Source organism: Ambystoma mexicanum, chromosome 8, assembly GCF_040938575.1.
Source record: "Ambystoma mexicanum isolate Mex_15411 chromosome 8, UKY_AmexF1_1, whole genome shotgun sequence".
NCBI lineage: Eukaryota > Metazoa > Chordata > Amphibia > Caudata > Ambystomatidae > Ambystoma > Ambystoma mexicanum.
In genome coordinates, this window is record NC_090929.1 from 1,094,320,168 (window position 1) to 1,094,338,237 (window position 18,070).

The following is an 18,070-nucleotide window of genomic DNA, read 5'->3' on the forward strand; positions in this document are numbered from 1 at the left end:
AAGATACATCATGAAAGGTTCCAATTGCATGATATCAGAGCCAACTGCTTGAAAGGCTTTCACTGCAACCCGTTGAACATGCAGCGCACTGACGTTAGTCTGAATTTCAATACATCCAAGAGGATCTCCCATATGTCCCCTCTAATTGATTAATAGGAATAATTCTCGCACCAAGAACTAAATATGTTCTAATGCTGGTTGTAGATCTTCAACGTGGACGGCCAGCACGATTCCTGGATTTCCATTCTACTTCCATCGAGATCCCTTTTGATAGCAGAGATTTAATTCTACTTCCAATCCATTAATAGCTGGCTCAACGTGGTTTTTGGACTGGACGCTCTGTATGATTTAAGGGCTTATTGACATTCAACATTGTAGTTCAAAGGCCATTCGCAATAGCAGGGGCAACCATGTCATTCTGGACAGTATGGTGTGGTTATTATCACAATGGGTTTATCCCTCATGATCGACCTGAGGACCTGTGATACAATGGGAATTGGGGGAAAAAGCTAGTTGCAGCCACTGATCCGAAAGGGCGCCCACAGTCCACAACTTTTCGACACAGAAGATCTCTTCCATTTCTAAGAGGTCCATCCATTGGTGTCCACATCTGCTTTGCAGGGGCTTCCATTTCATTTGATAAGATAAATGCCACACAGGAAGGGAAATCCAGCTTAGTGCGTTCACTGTTATATTCAGTATTCACAGAAAGTATGTTGCCTGTAGATATGTTCCCGGCGTACAGAGAACAATCGCTTAGAAGATGGCTCACCTGGCTCCTCGGGTAGAAAATGCCCCATAGTACCATCACTGTGCATGCTGACACGCCCCTGTAGGACTCAGACTGTTCTGGCAGAGGCTTATTTCAAGACGAGGTCCTCCACTAGATACAGTTGTCATCTCGGCATTCTCACGGTTAGAAGATATGTCCATCCAAAGATTGTGGTGAAGTGGATAACCATGACCTGATGGTCCTGGGTTAGGAATTGTGAAGGGTTTTGTATAGGCAATACAGAAACCATGGGATTCAAGGCAGTTGCATACCTCCACTCACGGTGCTTGGTTGAGCTAGTCGTCCAAATAGGGTAAAATATCTGGATGCCTTTTTCTTTTAATGTTCCCACAATTGTTGCCTGGATCTTTGTAAAGATTAAAGACCCAGGGTGTTGAGTCCAATGAACCAATGGAGGACTTTTACTTTAGATGGCATTCATCACAGCCGATTGAAAGACCTGCTGATGAGCCAGTTTGAAGGCGATGCTAAGGTAGGCAACTTCTATATCGATTGACATTGGGCAGTCCCCAGGTGGATAGCAGCTCTGACCTGCTGCTGGGCTATCTTACGGAAAGGTATTCCACCCAACCACATATGCATTTCACCTTCATTAAGAACCATGTTGTGGTATAGACCAGCATCCGTGGTTGGAGCTTTGGTATGCTAATTGGGTATGCTGTGGTGGCTTTAAAACAGCTTGAACAAATCTGAGAGCATAATGGGCCATTTCAGATGTCTTGGGCTGATAAAGCGATGTATCAAATAGCACTGACCTATTAGACCAAGAACATTTTCTGGATTGAAAAGCTACATTTGGTGTCAATTGGATTCCATGTAATAATGTCCCCGCAAAAAATGTACCCTGAAAAGTCTGCATTTTTTGCGGAGACTTTATTACATTGAACATGCGGGGATACACCCCCGCAACCTCTGCTTTTTTTATTTTTAAATGGGAGCAGGGGACATCCCTGCAACCCGCCCCCATACATAACAAATACATAATGGGCCTCATTAAAAGTTTGGCGGTCTGGTAACTACGGTACCGGTAAGGTTGCCGGTACCGTAGTTACCGGACCGGCAAACTACAAGTTCTGCGCACTCGTCTGACCTGGTGGGCGGAACGGCACCCGCGAGCAGAGCATTTCGGATGCACCGGCATCATTCAGAATGGTGCCGGTGCATCCGACCTCCCCATTCCCAATGAACCCTATGGGGCTCAAATGGGAATGGGGAGCATTTAATTCTGGCACCCGCAAATGGGCAATTACCGGCTCCGGCTGGACCATAATGATCTGGTAATTGCCCATCCGCGGGTGCTTGGAAACAATTGCAAGTTTGGCGGCAGCCTACCGGATTTACCAGCAAGGCAACCGCCAAACTTGTAATGAGGCCTAATATCACCACATATAATGTCACCAATAGCTTTTCCTGGCGACATTATGTATGGGGACATTACTACCTGCTACCGTTAATTGCCTACACATTGCTCAGTGGCTCTGAACTGTAGGTGAACTTCAAGGGGTGGCTACTGGGCAGTGCCGTGGCATGTGTGGCTTGGAAGCTGAAATGGCCTTTTCTATACGCACAGCAAACATATGTGTGCATGCATCTGCACAGCTCTTAATCTGTAAATACACACGCCCGTATGCATACACTGTTGTCTGTCAGCTGACAACCATGAAATCAACCTTTACGAAAGGGCCTTTTCATTTCATCACAAAACCTGCGGCCCAAAAGCGTGTTGACAATACATTAAACTTTGAAATACAATCTTGCCAATACACGAATGGGTGTCATTTTACAGTGAGCGGTTTGCAAATCGAAGTGTAAAAGCAAGTCGTAAGACTTTTATGCCTTCGAGCTGCGCTCCAGCTCATTTTCATGCACTTCCAAGTTGTACGTGGAGCACAAAGCGGAGTTTGCATCACTGCTGTGCTTCCCTCCTCCATCTTGGAAGAGCACAACGTTTCGTGTCTGCATGAGATATTTATTCAGGGGTAGAGCAAATGGATCCCTGTGGAATCCGCCTCAGATTAGCACCTGCTAATGATCAGGCAGGTTCTATAGGAATCCATTGGCAAAGGCTGCCGGCAAAGAGTAATTTGAAAGCAGTCATGACTTTTTTTGCAAAGCAGCGATAACAGGTCAAAGTAAAGGCGACATCAAAGATAAGCTCCATCTGAGCTTAAATTATGTATAAACGCACCACTTCGGTGGACATCTGCTGCAGGCACGGCTATCCATCCACGCACTCTAGAATGCAACTACGACTATGACAAATTCGCTCTAGCTGGTCACATAACTGATTCACACTGAAACACCAGACTTGCCTCAACACCTCTGCCATTACAATACAGCGACAACACCGACCCTACTGCACTAGCGCTCTGTCGTGACCTCCCTCAGCACCCGTCCCTACGCCTGACCTCTTGGGTACCTTACTGGAGCCTAGCCAGACCTCCTAGTTTCTAATCCTGGCTAAATGCACACACACATCTTAAGCCTCCTCTGAGAACTTTCCCATATCTGGACTTCAGTCCCTTAGGGCGTTCCTACCACAAAGCGCTTTGAGGCCCTACAAATGGGAAAAGGCGCTGTATAAATGACAACTGAATACACCACAATACTATGGCAAGGGCGTTAAAATAGGGTCGCCACACCGAACATGACCTTGGAAGATGAAGGATGGTAAGTGGGCATTATTAAGGTCCCCTGTACCATTTTAAAGTGCATTTTCAGCAAATGAAGGTAATCATGTGCCCCCACTTCACATTCTTACTTACAAATATTAAATGATAAATTACACAATGCAATTCAAAGGGAGAATGAAAACTAAACATATATAAATCGCTAAAACATCAAAATCATCTCATGCCATAAAAAAGATTCCAATGCTTGTACACCTTCATGTTAGATGTTTTTTCTTTTAGTTTCAATTTTTTACTGAAAATAATCGCAAACTGTGTTTATAATAGAGTTAAAGAACTGTCACTGGTGGAAATTTCAGCTGACCAATTAAACCTGGTTTCTCCTGAGAACAGTTTCTGGCACATTATTTTCGGACATTTAAAGACCTGCTTTGGAGATCATCTGTGGTGCATTTTGGAAACTGTTGGTGTGTAATGGATTTTGTTGGGTTAAGCTGCTTTTTTTTTTTTAAGTTAAGCATCCCTTGGTTTTCCTTTTGGTCTTATGTAGTCCAAAGCCAGAACACCCATATGTCAGTAACTGGATTCTGTAGAAAGAACATTTATTTAGCCAACTTGAATTCCCACAAGGGGTGTATGGGATGAGCCTGGAATTGTTCATCTTCTGAGTTTGACCGACTGACTCCCAGACTTCCTTGGGTCACACGCACCGTGCCACACTCCTTAGGCTTGCCGTCAAAGACATAGGGTTACGGTTGCTTCACTACCTATAAATTATCCAGTTCACCAACAACACTACATCAGAACATGATTTTGACAAGTACCACCTCCTTGCTTGCCCTCAGACTGTCGCAGGTTCTCTCCCGCCCCAGGCGCTTTGCCAAAGTATTTTTGTCTGTAAGGTGCCTTAACATCCCTATGGAACCCAAAATCACAATTCTCCTTAATTAGACAAGAGACAACATGGGGCTCACTGCAACTTTGCCGGGGCAGTAATAATGTGCCAACTTTTAGCTGAAGATAACTCCAGCGCCTTACTGGCAAAAATCACCAGCATTACCGGTACCAGTAATACCGGCAAATCCCCCATGGAGTCCAATGGGACTCCAATGAATGGGGATTTACTACCGTTTCCGGCACTGGTAATCTGGCGGTAATATCGTTGAACTGAGTGCCGGTAACAGTATTACAGTTTGCTGGGATCCAGACAGTATTACTGCCAAGATACCGGCAAACTCATAATGAGGGCCATTAACTGCAGGACAGAAAAAGGCTAAAGGTAAATGCTGGACTATGGAGAGAACTCCAGGAGAGCCCAGGCTCAGCCCTAGAGAAATCTCGCCCCCGCAACACTGCCATCTCCTTAAGGCTCCCCGACACCATAAGCTCCCAAGCAGCCTGGTCTGGGAATTGTTCTGAGGAGTCACACACCAGCTTGTCTGCCTAGAACAAGCCCATTTATGGATGTTCGCAGCAAAGAGAGTGAGCAGGGAATAGTTACTTTAATTTCTCTTGGGCATTGCCAGAGCCCAGCACAGCCTACTTTCTGCAATGAAGGTAATGTGATGTTAGAGGACATCTCGGGAGGATAGCTTATGGGCAACACGTTCTCCATGTAACAAGACGACGCAGGGCTACGCAGGTTCGATCCCCGGATCCGCACTTAAAAACTTCTGGGTATCAAGCACGTTATAACCAATTACAATTACATTGCCTCTCTCGCTTAGACTTTTTTTGCAGTGCTGAGTCCTACTGTTTGCAGGAAGTGGAACCAGGTAAAGGACTAGCCCTACCATAAGGTGAAATATTACTCTGATCACGTTCCTTAAAGCATCAGAAAAAGACATGTCGAGCTATCCGATAATCAGGCTGGTATCTTAACACGAGATGTAAAATTGCAACTGCGCCACAAGGCAGAAAAGTGCTGAGAACCGGCTGCAAGGTGACTTTTGGCTCTCTCAGAAACAGTAAACTACTAGAACTTCGCCCTGCAGGAGCTACAGAACCTGCTCCTAGCCAAAGTGACATTAGACTGCAACACAAACATTTGAACAAGTATTGCATTCATGTGCTAGTGACTGCCTCCATTTGAAACTTTGATCACCATTACATCGACGACTGCCAGAATAGATCTTCCAGCCCCTGCAAGCTCCTGACCAACCACCCACCACCAGCTCACAGCAGGGTGCTTGCTGCCCACGTTGGTGACGGATCGAGCGAATGGGCTGTTTTTTTAGTTAATTGAGAGCCGTGGGTTGAACGCTGGCACAGAAGGGGTTGTTTATGTTTCGAACCTGATGAATGCTGGCCTGGGCCCTGGTGTGCTATGTTTGTAGCATCTGCTTGCGTGGAAAACTCACATACGTTGACCTTTCATATGTGTTGTACTGAATGGCCCCTTATGGCCTGTAAATCAAGGAATATCTCAGTCACGTGTGCAATCTATTTTCCCGACATACTTTTGGCCGCACTCCCTCCGATCCTTAGAAATGGTCTGAGTTGTTTTTAGGGTCTGTGTGTGGCCCTTTCTCTTACTCACTTGTTCTCAATACTGAAACTGCCCCGCGGTTCCTAAGCCACAGGGGTGTTGCTAGGTTTGTAAAAGATCCAGGGGGCTACGCTAATGTCAGAACTGGCAGGTCTCCGGGCTAGCTAAACTGAGCTTCCATCCGGGGCTACAACTAAAAGACCCGTGGCTACAGCCCTTTTTTTCCCCCAGTCCCTTCCTAGCCATGCCTTCCTGAGCAGTGGAGCAGCACCCACAGAGCTTTTCCCTGTAGCAATCCTGTGCAGCTGCTAGCACGAGGTTGTACGATGCCTGGGAATTTACAGAGCACCCCCTCTATTGCGCCCACTTAGGGCATGACAGCTGACACTAAAGTGACTGGAAGTGGGATAGGAATTTGAACTTTGGGGCTATGTAACTTCTTCCTACACGGAATAGGGCAGCAACATCATTGTTTGGCAGCTAAAGGGACACTGCTCATTTGACCCCTGATGACCTCAAAAGAAGTGACAACACACAAACCTTCATCCCAATGACCATTTGTTGGATAATATTGAAATAGTTTAATACAAATATGAATGAAAAAAGACAGGAAATACTGCTCACTGAACCTAGCAAATGTTGAAGCTATTCTATTAAAACAGCATTAGAAAGATTGATTACATCAGAGTTTACAAATGAGTGCACATGGCTTGCAAGCAACATCATGACAATCCCTTTCACTACACCTGGCTTCCTCAAAGGATGCACTTGATTTAGGGAATTTTAGACAGAAGGACAGTGGAGAGACAATTTGTTTGAAGTTTCTTACATTTTCTCCTTCTCCAGGGCCCTTTCGTCCATCTCTCTAGTATGATTGCTGCCTACCTGGGAAGGATGCGATCCTCTGTCACGGCTGAGTATGAGGTAAGGAGGTAAGATGTAACAGAGGCATGGTGAAGGGCCAGGCCGGGAACTGAGACCATAGCCCTCAGGTTGCAATATCCCTTTACATGACTTTTAGTGCCGCACCAAGGACACCTCTGAAACTACGCCTCACCCTGAGGAAGCCCTTGGTGGCAGCTATAGGGAAGATGCGAAAGGGACTAGCAGCAATGGTGATATGGAGCGCTTGGGGGTCCGGCTAGGTTCTTCCATGGCTGGATCTCAGACAGGTAAAACCTCCATCGGGTCTAGCTGTACGCATAGCCGTTCGCACTGAAACCCATAACCTGAGTCAACACCTATGCCATTAGTATGCAGCGACATCCTATGAAAAATGTCAGTCTAGCTGGGCACACATCGAGGCTCCTGCATTAGCCCTCTATCTCAAGCACTGACAGCACCCGCCCACCTGTCTGACCTCCGGGCTGCATACTGCAACCCTCCTAAAACGTAATCCTGGTAGAATGTGCACAAGCATCCTAAACTAAACTCTTTGAACTTCCCATACCGTCACTTTGCTCCCTGAGGGGGTTCCAACCACAAAGCGCATTGAGGCCATACAAATGGGGGAAATGGCACCATATAAATGATGACTATTTCTATTTCTATGTGTTTGTAACGCGCCGACAGCCCGCAGGCATCAGGGCGCGGAAACGCGGGACTATAATACAATACAATAATGGGTGCCCCTGAATGGAGCTGTAGCCAATTTGTTGGTTTGACATAAGAGTAGATGTTGCAGGCAAAATGGCCACAGCAGTGTTTCAGCCTGTGAGTGGGGTCGGGGGTCAGGGTGACTGCCTCAGAATCAGGGTAATAATTGGGGGCACGTGTGTGTTGGACTCCAGGGCTTCCTGAGTATGCACCACTGGAAAAGGGGCAGAGTGGATGTGTCCAAGAGACATTTTATTGTATTTTTTGAATCCAATTGATTTTTCTCTTCAGACACTCATGAAACTATGATTTATTTTCATTTTTCAGAATAAGAGCAAACAGTACGAGATGCTGGTGGCAGCTGCAGCAGTTGGGGTCTCCACTGTCTTTGGGGCCCCGATTAGTGGTAAGAAATCTTTAAAAGGTTTATGGGGATATGCAGGCACGTGGTAAACCCTTCTGTTCTGTTGGTCAGTTAACGTGATTGGCTGATAAAGAGATAAGCCATTCGAGAAGCAAGAAACAAAGCATGTTTTGTAGTTTTCCCAATCTATCGATAGTAAACTTAAGGAGTGGATTTTGGACACAAATTCGACATTGTGGAAAACAATGATTCTTTTTAATTGTGATGTAGTCTTCCTCCATATAATGCAGAAGTCTTCCAAATAGGAGGGGTCATGTGCAGGGGTAGAGGCGTCCCTATGGCATCAGTCATTCAGCCTCTGCCTCACTAGGGATTGCAAGTAACACTGAGCAACATCTCCCAACCAGAAACTGTTGTTTTCCTATCAGGAGTTATGAAGGCTAAACTGTTCTCTACAGTTTCGATTTCCATTTAACACCGTCCTAAAATGACCTGTCTTGTCAGTTGCCCAGTCTGGGGAAAGTACAACTGCATACATTCACACTCACTTCAAAACTAGAGATTATCCAAGTTTCTTAAAGCAGGAAACAATATGTATGTTGATGCTTTTTCTTTTAGCAGGATTTCAGTTATTGAGTGTTTTGTGATTTTTAGAAGTAGTGTCCTCGCTGGCAGATATTTATTTTGACTATAAACAGAAAAGCAGAGCACTTGTTTGCATTTAATTATTCGTTAAGGTTAAACAATTAAAACCTCAGTGGCAACGCAATTGAGGATTGAATCAAGTCTCGGAATCATTTACCTGATGCTGCTGCTTTCAATACTGAATTCAATGTTTCCTCTCAAAGCCCTTGTGATTACTTGATGGGCCAATTTGCTCTAACAAATCAAACGTGCCTGAGCTCTCAAAGAAACCTTAGTTAAAAAGGGTTCCCACAACCCATATAAGACTCACTTGAGCATTCACTACGTAGTGTTCATTAATCAAACATTCAAACATTTCCATAGATATTGGTAAATGTCGTCTGCCCCTTCCTGTCTCTTCCATGGCGAAGATCAGTTGTAATCAGACATAAGAACTGGTTTAAAACTCAGTGATGTGTTTAAGCTGGGGCCTGGTGGGAGGGGGGGGGGGGGGGTTGGGTGCAGTCTGGGCGAAGCCACGGTACTATAATGGCTGTTCCTCAATACAAAACTGAGAAACAGATGATGGGCACCGGACTGAGCCAGTGTCTCTTTTGAAAAGTCAGTCAAGACAATGTCAAGAAGCTGCTTTTTGACATAACAATTTAAGATGATCTGAAACAGCATTAATATCATGTTTTTAGGGGTGGATTAAATTGCTCGGAAACCTCCTGGGCACCTCAAGGCAAGATGTTTCCTTCTCCAGACAGTGAGCCCCTTTACAAATCAATGTCTCCTTTGTTCATATGAACCATATCACATCCTGGATCCGAAAGCTTTTCTTTCAGTTTTGGGGTTGAAGGTTCTTTCAGTTCAAAGAATGTGTCTCTCAAGTGGTGCATAAGGAAACATCGGGGCACCTACTCTCGCCCTCTGTGAGGCTGGCCACACAACTATGAGGGTTGTTAATTATTCACAGGAAACCCCTGGTTGTGATTTGCTTCACTGGATTTTTAAATGCATAGACAGTATACTTGGGTTGTCATCTACATTATTTTCATCAGTGGGAACCTGGACATTTGGTGATCTCCTTGTATTTCCAGACATGGTGTTGCCCCGTAATGTTTCTGTTTGCACCTTCCCAATGAGCTGGAAGACCACTTTGCAGACTTCCCCACTACAGGGTCTGACTCAGTCCTCCTAAAATTATTCAGCAACTTAGCCATGAATCTGGTGGACACTCATGCCACCCTAAAAACCATGCAGACTAAGACCAAACAAACTGCTCCTTGTTACACCCCAAGCTTGCCTCGAACAAATGCTTAATCACAACCCTAGAGAGATGTTGCAAAAACCGTAACCCTGGAGACCTGACCAACTTCCAATCTCTCTGTGCCAAATGTAGGATTCTCATTACCAAGGCCAAAGCTGCTTATTACTTCACTGCCATTGCGGCAACCTCTAACATGAGCAAAGCCCCATTTGAAGTAGTCGAGCATTGTACCAAGCCCTCACCTAACCCCACGGTGCAAGCAACTCATGAAAAATGCAACAGAATAAAAATCTATTTTATTGTAAAAATAGAAAAAATCCACAGATCATAGAATCGACCTCCCACAGCATTAGCCCCACCACCCCCGCACTCCAGCACACACACTGCCCCTCCAGACTGAATTCTTTCCTCACTCTCCCCTAGACCTCCTAAAAACAATCCCCTCTCTCAAACATATTTCCTACTCTGAATAATCATGGCCTCCATCATTAACTAATTGATGGGCCCGGCCCTCAATGAACTACTCAGCATCATTAATACCTTCTCACAGAAGAGTAATTCCCAGACTGAAGACTGGTCTCATACAACCTCTTTTGACCCAGAGGACCTGGCCAACTACCGGCCTATTACCACCCTCCTGTTTATTGGCAAAATCTTGGAAAAAGTAGCCACTACACAACTACTCACCAGAATCAATCTAGTAGACCACCTAAATGACTATTAGTCAGGGCTCCGCTGCAAGTGTAGCATCAAGACAGCCTCCATCCAGGCGGTTGATGATGCCCTCCAATCATGGATAAGGGTAACCCATGCCTCAATGTACTCCTTGACCTCTCAGATGCATTGGACATAGTCAAGCAATGTATCCTCCTCTTCCTTCTTGATGACAGGATGAGATTCTCTGGCACTGTTCTGAATTGGATTACCTCCTATCTATCAGGCAGACACTAGGCTGTCCAGATGAACATATTGCATTCTAATCAACTCCCAGTCTTCTTTAGAGTACCCCCAAGGATCCATCATCTCACCAATCCTTTTTAACATTTATTTGGAGCATCCGGGTGTACTCTTCAAAGACCCCACTCACTGTAGCCATCCACCAATATGCGACGATGCTCAGTTGCACATGAGAATACAAATCCTGCACAACATTTATCTACAAGATTACCTAGACATGGATGTTGGCTGCCTACCTCAAACTTGACCCAGGCAAGACCAAATTCACCCCCTTGCTCAACAATAATTTGCTCAATAATGTGCGCCTAGAAGGATTTAATCTGCAGTTTTTTAATTCAGCAAAATCCTTAGTCTTAATCATTGACAGCAGCCTATTGTCCCAGCCTATCCTTCCAGAAACACATAGCCAAGAGGCCCAAACAGCCTGGCTCCAAATCTCCACCCTTTGCAAAATCAAACCCTTCATCCTACCACATGACTTCCGGACTGAGGTCATGTACTTTTGGAATGTGCATTTAGTAATGGATGGGATTATACCAGAATAATTCTGAGTTCAAATAACTGGACAAACTCAAGAAGATGGCAAATAACTTTTTTATTAACAATGATCTAAAATGGGGAGATTACAACGAAACTCGATGGACAATTTAAGGCTTTACACACTTTTCGTGCGTCATGACGTCACTCTACACGGCAATAGTACAAAACCTATCAAGGGCAGGGATTGGTTAAGGTAGACATCTACGTATACACTTCTATAGGAGCTAGGATTGTTATTGGCTCTTATTGGTATGCCTACCTCTAAAACATGTAATCTCAGAAACATTAGAAACATTAGATACACGGTTTCTTATTGGTCTTACAACTATAAGGTCCTTTGTTATACAGACTAATACAATTGGTTGGCACGCTTGTGCCATGTCTGGAACATTTGGTTAATTTAGCAGCACGCTAGCCTAGACTCAGGTGCAGGGAAATAGAACATAACGGTACCTCACCACCCAATTAGCCTAGCATCTCTCATCACCCATGCCTTCTGCCATGACATTTTCTTTGTACTTGGCCTTGCAGAATATTCTTGTCTTTGGGAATGAGGGCACTTGCTTATCGGGTCTGGAACTGCAAGTTCAACTCTATCTACATCCTAGGCTCACGTGACAGGAGATCACGATCTTGTCCATTTTGCAGCTTTTAAATGCTCTAAATGAATTAAAACTTGTCATCTCATATGTCTTTTCTTGCACCTTAACGTGAGAAGGATCATCCTCTGCACACTTGTTCTTCTTCAGTTACAGATAGCTGACCTCGATTCCTCGAGTCTTGATTTCAGGCCAGGCAGCCTCGCCATGCAGCTCCATGAGCCCGCTCATTCTGCTGTGACAGAACCTTTCCATTCTCCGTACACGGTTTCTGGCTTGCTTATTTCATGTTAGAAATGTCCAGTTTCTATATAGTGGCGGCTTTGCCTGCATTCTACTCACTACTCATAGCTAGCCTATACGATGACTTGATCTACCTTGCGTTACAGCGTTTGTACATTTATTAAACAGTTATTTTCTTCAGCACTTTGTACACGTGTAATCTTCTTCTTTTACATTTAAGGGTTCACTTGATCCTTTACTCTGTCATTGGTGCTCTAGGATCCATACATATCTTCAGCCAATGTCTCAAGACATCCAGTACATTTTCTCATGACGTCACTGGCTCGTCTTCCTTGCCCCTTCTCATATCCCTTCCGGGAATACCTTCTGCAGGTTATTGTCACTTAGAGGATACATTCGATAAGGCTCTCTTAATGGATATCTTCTTCCAAACATTTGCTGCTGTATTGGCACAACGGCGGGTGTGAAGCACGGCACAATCTCATGTCTCCAGTACAGGGGAGGTAGTGGGCAGGATCGCCTGCAGATGTATATAGCTGCTCCTCAACAGGACCGTAGAGCAAGCCCTTGCGATCTCTCACATAGATGGGCGAAATGCCCTCCGCACAGGGATCCCAGCCGCTCACCTGGCCCCCCCAAAAGCTGTCCACCACGTTGCAGCACTTCTTATTACAGGTGTGCAGAAATGTGACCAAATCACTCCGGTCCTGCACAAATTACATTGACTTCTTCTCCAGGCCAGGACACTTTTCAAGACTGCATGTATCATCTACAAAGCAGTCACGAGAAGCACAACCGTGTACCTGGTAGCTAAGCTCCACATATCTGGTGTCACATGATTCTTGCGCAGAAAATCGACCAACTGGCTCGGATCATAGCTAATCCGCCAAGAGAGGTCCCACAAACAGTCCTTCTCTTGTCACGCACCCACCCTCTGGAACTCGATCCCAGTATCGACTTGGAATGCCTCCACTTTTCTTCAATTTCACACATTTCTCAAAACGTGGCTTTTTCAACATTACCCGACTATGGGCTAATCCTATTGGACACACAGAACACAAATCTCGGTACTGCTATACTGTTAAAAGTTGACATTCCACCTGCTGGCTACTCACACGCTGTACAGCGCTCTGGTACTCTTGAACAAGTCAGCGCTTTAAACAATAGCATGAAACCAAAAAACAATCAGCAAAGGCTGAAGGTTTGCATCCTGGATAGTCAGAGGTCAGGGAATTTAAGGGTGATGTTATATGCCTTCATTGTTAACTGGTTGAAACAAGTTACTTAATCCTTTAACGCCTATTCTGTAGCTTCGTCTTCCAAAGGTTTGGCGGCAGACTCCATCGATGCCCCAGCATCTAGTTTAATATGTCCTTGCCAGCTTTGGTTCGCGGAACGCTTCTTGCTCTCAAGCAATTTCACATTAACCCTTCATATAAATGACATTGCCATTTGAAGGACGGGGCAGCAGTCTTCGTTCCTATCCTTCATCTCTGAACACAAGGGGCATGGTTGTCTGCAACTAGTTTTTGTTCAGATCCCATAATAAATAAACATGGCCGGTGCAGCCAGGATGGCCTCCACAAGGTCATAATATAAGAACCAGTTGTTTTGTTGCATGACTGTAGAGCATCACATGGGTCCTCTTGCACGCATGGTGAACAATGTCCAACCTTTCAGTGGATATCTCGAAAATTCCAGGTAGGTGAATATGTCAGAAATCTTTCTTGAGCATGTTTGGGTCTACACAACATCCTGTGGGAGTCTCCACCCCTCTTTAAGAAGGCTACTGACCATCATTTCCAATTTCCTGCTTCAGCTCTTTTGCTTGGTGTGGCTTGCTCCTTGATAGCGAATCCCAATGTTGGTGTGTCTTCTTTCATGCTTACAATCTTTGAAGCTGAGGCATCGTATGAATTTAATTTTATTTGATGAACTTCGCCCTTTTGTTTGGCAACTTTTTTGTCAGCAGTGGCAGTGCGATGTAATACTTTTATTCAGGTGCCCCCCTAGAATGGCTAAGCAGTGAGACCAGATAGGGCTGAGGCCTATCTGGCCTCCTATATTTCTGAAGTCCTTTCATATTTCACAAGGCATTAATAAATGTACCTTCAGGGGTTTTTACATTGATTACACTTGTACTTTTTTCCATGGGTTATATGCCAAACTGGCATTGAAGTTGTTCTGCCACAGAACCTCTGCTCTTAGATCTTTCACCCACCTTTTTGTCACCAGTGGCATCTCAAACATGAATACATAGGTTCCTGTATTCCCTATTGCTTCAAACTTTGCGTGCATTGACATGGAATCCTTGCACACTCAATCAAAGCAAAGACTGCATTCATGACTTGCTTGTGAAATGGGCCCTTCAGGCATAATTGTGATGTACACTTGCCTGGGGCATGCGACGTGTCCTCAGCAGGCCTTCCTGCTTATGTATCACCTTGGAAAAATCTCAGAATAATCTATTCCTCTGTTTTCTCTCTTTCTTTTGGAATCTTTGCCACTGGATGGAAATATGAGTGCTGGGTGTGGCCTCCTAAACTCCATCCACCTTCCCTCTAATCATTGGATATACCTGTCCACTGACTGGTCTATTCAAAGAGTACTGTAATTGATGTTCAACATTGCACAAGAAGGGTTCCATGTGTTAAAATCGTGGCAAAAATGGTCATGGACACAACATATCGCGGCAAAGAGGCTGTGGTTTTGCTGCCGCAATCCATGTAAAGGATGCGGGGGACACCCCCACAACCCCTGGACCCATTATACCATTTAAGGTGAGTGGGGGACACCCCTGCAACCCCCGCTCCCGTTAAATGGTGTAATGGTTTACACCTTTCACAGGTCAAACCGCAGCATTTATTCCGTGATTTTTGTACAGGTGACATTTGTGCCGTGATTTTATCACTGCATACCACAAGAAGTAGCATACCTGCCTCTGTGTATATTGAGATCTTTAATTTTCAGGAGCTTTAAGCAGCACTTCCTGGCCCACTCTTGTTCCATGTCCTGTTAGTTTGTGATAGGCGAGAGACCTGATCAAGAAAGACACCAGTTTTGATAAGGGTAACTTTATCTTCTTGCCATGAGCACTTATAACTGGGATAACAACTCTGATTTGTGTACAAACAAAATTAATTCTAGAAACCCGAAGACAAAGTGACTGGGTTACACAGCATCTCCTAACCAGACTTCCCTTCTCCTTCTCCTTCCTTGCAGGTGTCCTGTTCAGTGTGGAAGTGATGTCATCTCATTTTGCAGTGAAGGATTACTGGAGAGGGTTCTTTGCTGCCACATGCGGTGCATTTGTCTTCCGGCTCCTGGCTGTCTTCAACAGTGAACAAGGTACCTGTGCATGTGCCGGCTGGATACCGCAACCACACATGGGCTAAAGTGAGTTGCAAAAAGAGAAAGGGGCTGGTTGGTACAAGGAGGTCCAAGGATCGGAGATTTCTCAGGTTTCTGCTGTACCATTTGATGAGTCAGAACATTTTTGTGCACCTGCTGTTGGGCTACAGATCCTAATATCGGTCATATATTCTTTAAGCAACGAGGGTCTTCATGAAGAACTTGGTTCTGGGGAGTGCTCAGGCAGCGACTGCCCATAGTGGAAGCTTGATAGGACGGACTTCATTTGCACAAGGTCTTTGAACGAAGCGGATTGTGATGGGCTGAGACATTATGGATATGCAATGCGGTTTCTTGAGAAGAGAAGTTGTCTTAAGTGGAAAGGGCATTTCCAAACCTACAATCTTGCCTTAGAGTTGGGCAAAATCCTCCCAATGTCTTACTAATTACTAGCACCTAAAAATGTCCAGCTTCTTAAACTCCTTGTGATTGATCTATCTCTTTGCTGAATTTTCCAATTATGGGGCGGATTATCTTCAAAAAATTGTACCGCTGCAATATTTGGCCGCACATTTTGCTTTGCTACTGACCAAGCCTCCCCCCAATATTCAAGCAAAAATTCAGCCTTCAAATCAAAACCACCTGGTCTCTTGCTGCCAGCTGGTACATTTATCGATAGTATATTTTGTACTGTACATTATCTGTACACATCATTCGCTATATGGCTGCAATTTAAATGTTCTTTGCTAGTCAGAGTGCCATCATCTAAACCTTTAATAAATATAAGATGCTACCACTGGCAAAAGCTTTGCTTCGTCAGCTTGGTTTATGTTCTACACTGGGATCTGCAAACTTGATGGCCCTTGTCTACAGGAAAGCACTGTAAGCCACTGGGGATGCACCCTCTGGTCTTTTTGCTACCCCCTTGTTGTGCTGCATTGGGCCCTTATGAAACGTAGCCAACAATATGCAAATCAATTTGACCCTACTCAAAAGGAACTATCCAATCCAAAGAGTGCCACTGTGAGGTGGGCTCAGGGCACATATGTTGAAGGGCTTCAATGCATTTGGTCAGATGCGGCACCAGAACGTATTGCATGCATAGAGGAATGCTATTTAAGCTTGCACCCTGGAATGGGCGACTTTTTTTGTATGGTAATCAGCAGGACCAAGGACAGCCTTTCCTAGTTGAAGGACCAGAAGCAGACTCCACAGAATGCTGCAGCACTGCTAATATATACTGAATTATATCTTCAGTCGAGTGGAGAGAAAATGGGGGAAGTGTGGACCTGTGGTGGGTAGCTATGATGAGAATGTACAACACTTCCTGATAGCAGCAACCCTTTTCCTCATCTACGCAAGCTCTTGCCCAGACTGTTTGACACATTGGGACTCATTACAGCCATGCCGGTCCAGAAAAAAGTGCTGGTAACAACGATTACCGGCTCCTTTTCGGACCACATACTCTGTGTCTGCCAGTAGGGACAGTGAACTACCATCAGGCCCCTACCGGGATATAGTTCACTAAAGCACTGTTAACAGTGATGCCAGTGCTTTAGTCTTCCCATCCCCATGGAATCCTATTTGACGCCATGGGAATGTGAACTAACCGTACCTCCGTCGCCTGTAATATCCCGGTATCACCGGGATACCGGGTGGCGGAAACAGTAAGCCGAGGTTGCCGGGAAGCCTCCAGTGCTACCAGCGGCATTCCGGCAACCTCATGAGGGACATTGGGACCTAGTATTCAGTGAACGACAACATCATCTGTCACCCAGAGTTGGCTATTTATGCCGGGCCCATAACTGCTATTGTTGCAAGGAGTATTCATACAGTTTACGATCTGTGGTTAGTAGTTCCTTCCATTGAGCACAACCTAGGAACATAGGTGTTACATGGTTAGGAGCATGATCATGAGGCATTGTCCCCAGTGCTGGTAGAGAGACTTGCATCAAATTGTAGTTCGCGGGAAAGAAGTGCTTTGCCTTGTTTGATTTCACTGCATGCATGTGAATCATAATATTAAAACAAATGACCTGCACACCCACTACTGTGTGTCCTGAAACCAGCGCATGCATTGCATGTAAAGGCTACACCTGTTCTGAGAAACCGCTACCCTCAGCTTACATGTGATGGGTGTGTCTTCCGTCACCCTTGAATGCTCTTACATACAATCATGGAGCGAGGAATTATATTTTGGGGACAAACGAATGGGATAATAATTGAGGAGGGTAATTCGTGATAGGTGAAATGGTAGAGTTCCTGCATGTTTTGGAAAGCTCATAACGCAATACTGAGTGCCTCTTGGCACTTCCCTGACAACGCATTAAAAATGTGATAGTTGGTGCATGCTGGGACTGGAAGGCCAGACGATCTGGGTCCTTAGTGACTTGGGGAACGTGGAAAGATCCTTTGTGTGTCTTCTTTCCAGGGCAGCTTGTTGCAAGCGAAGCTCGGTGGCCTGCACAATGCTGGGTTTCATTCTGATTATTCTATTTAAACATGAGGCTGGTGGATGGAAAATGCCATCATTTATCGGCTGGTCCTGGTTACAGTGTTTGGAAATGTGTGCACAAAAAATGATGCCACACATTTCTAAAAGTGTGCAATGC

At 45.0% G+C, this 18,070-nt stretch overlaps 1 protein-coding gene across 2 annotated transcripts in view; it reads left to right on the top strand.

Annotated features, from left to right (window-relative positions):
* The window catches only part of LOC138472766 (chloride channel protein ClC-Kb-like), a 639,821-nt gene that overhangs the window by 445,187 nt on the left and 176,564 nt on the right, over positions 1-18,070 (top strand). For both annotated transcript variants that reach the window (XM_069611097.1, XM_069611098.1), the window contains exons 6-8: positions 6,758-6,835; positions 7,835-7,913; positions 15,330-15,455. In XM_069611097.1, the coding sequence (XP_069467198.1) occupies positions 6,758-6,835; positions 7,835-7,913; positions 15,330-15,455 (283 nt within the window). The remainder of the gene's footprint in view (positions 1-6,757; positions 6,836-7,834; positions 7,914-15,329; positions 15,456-18,070) is intronic.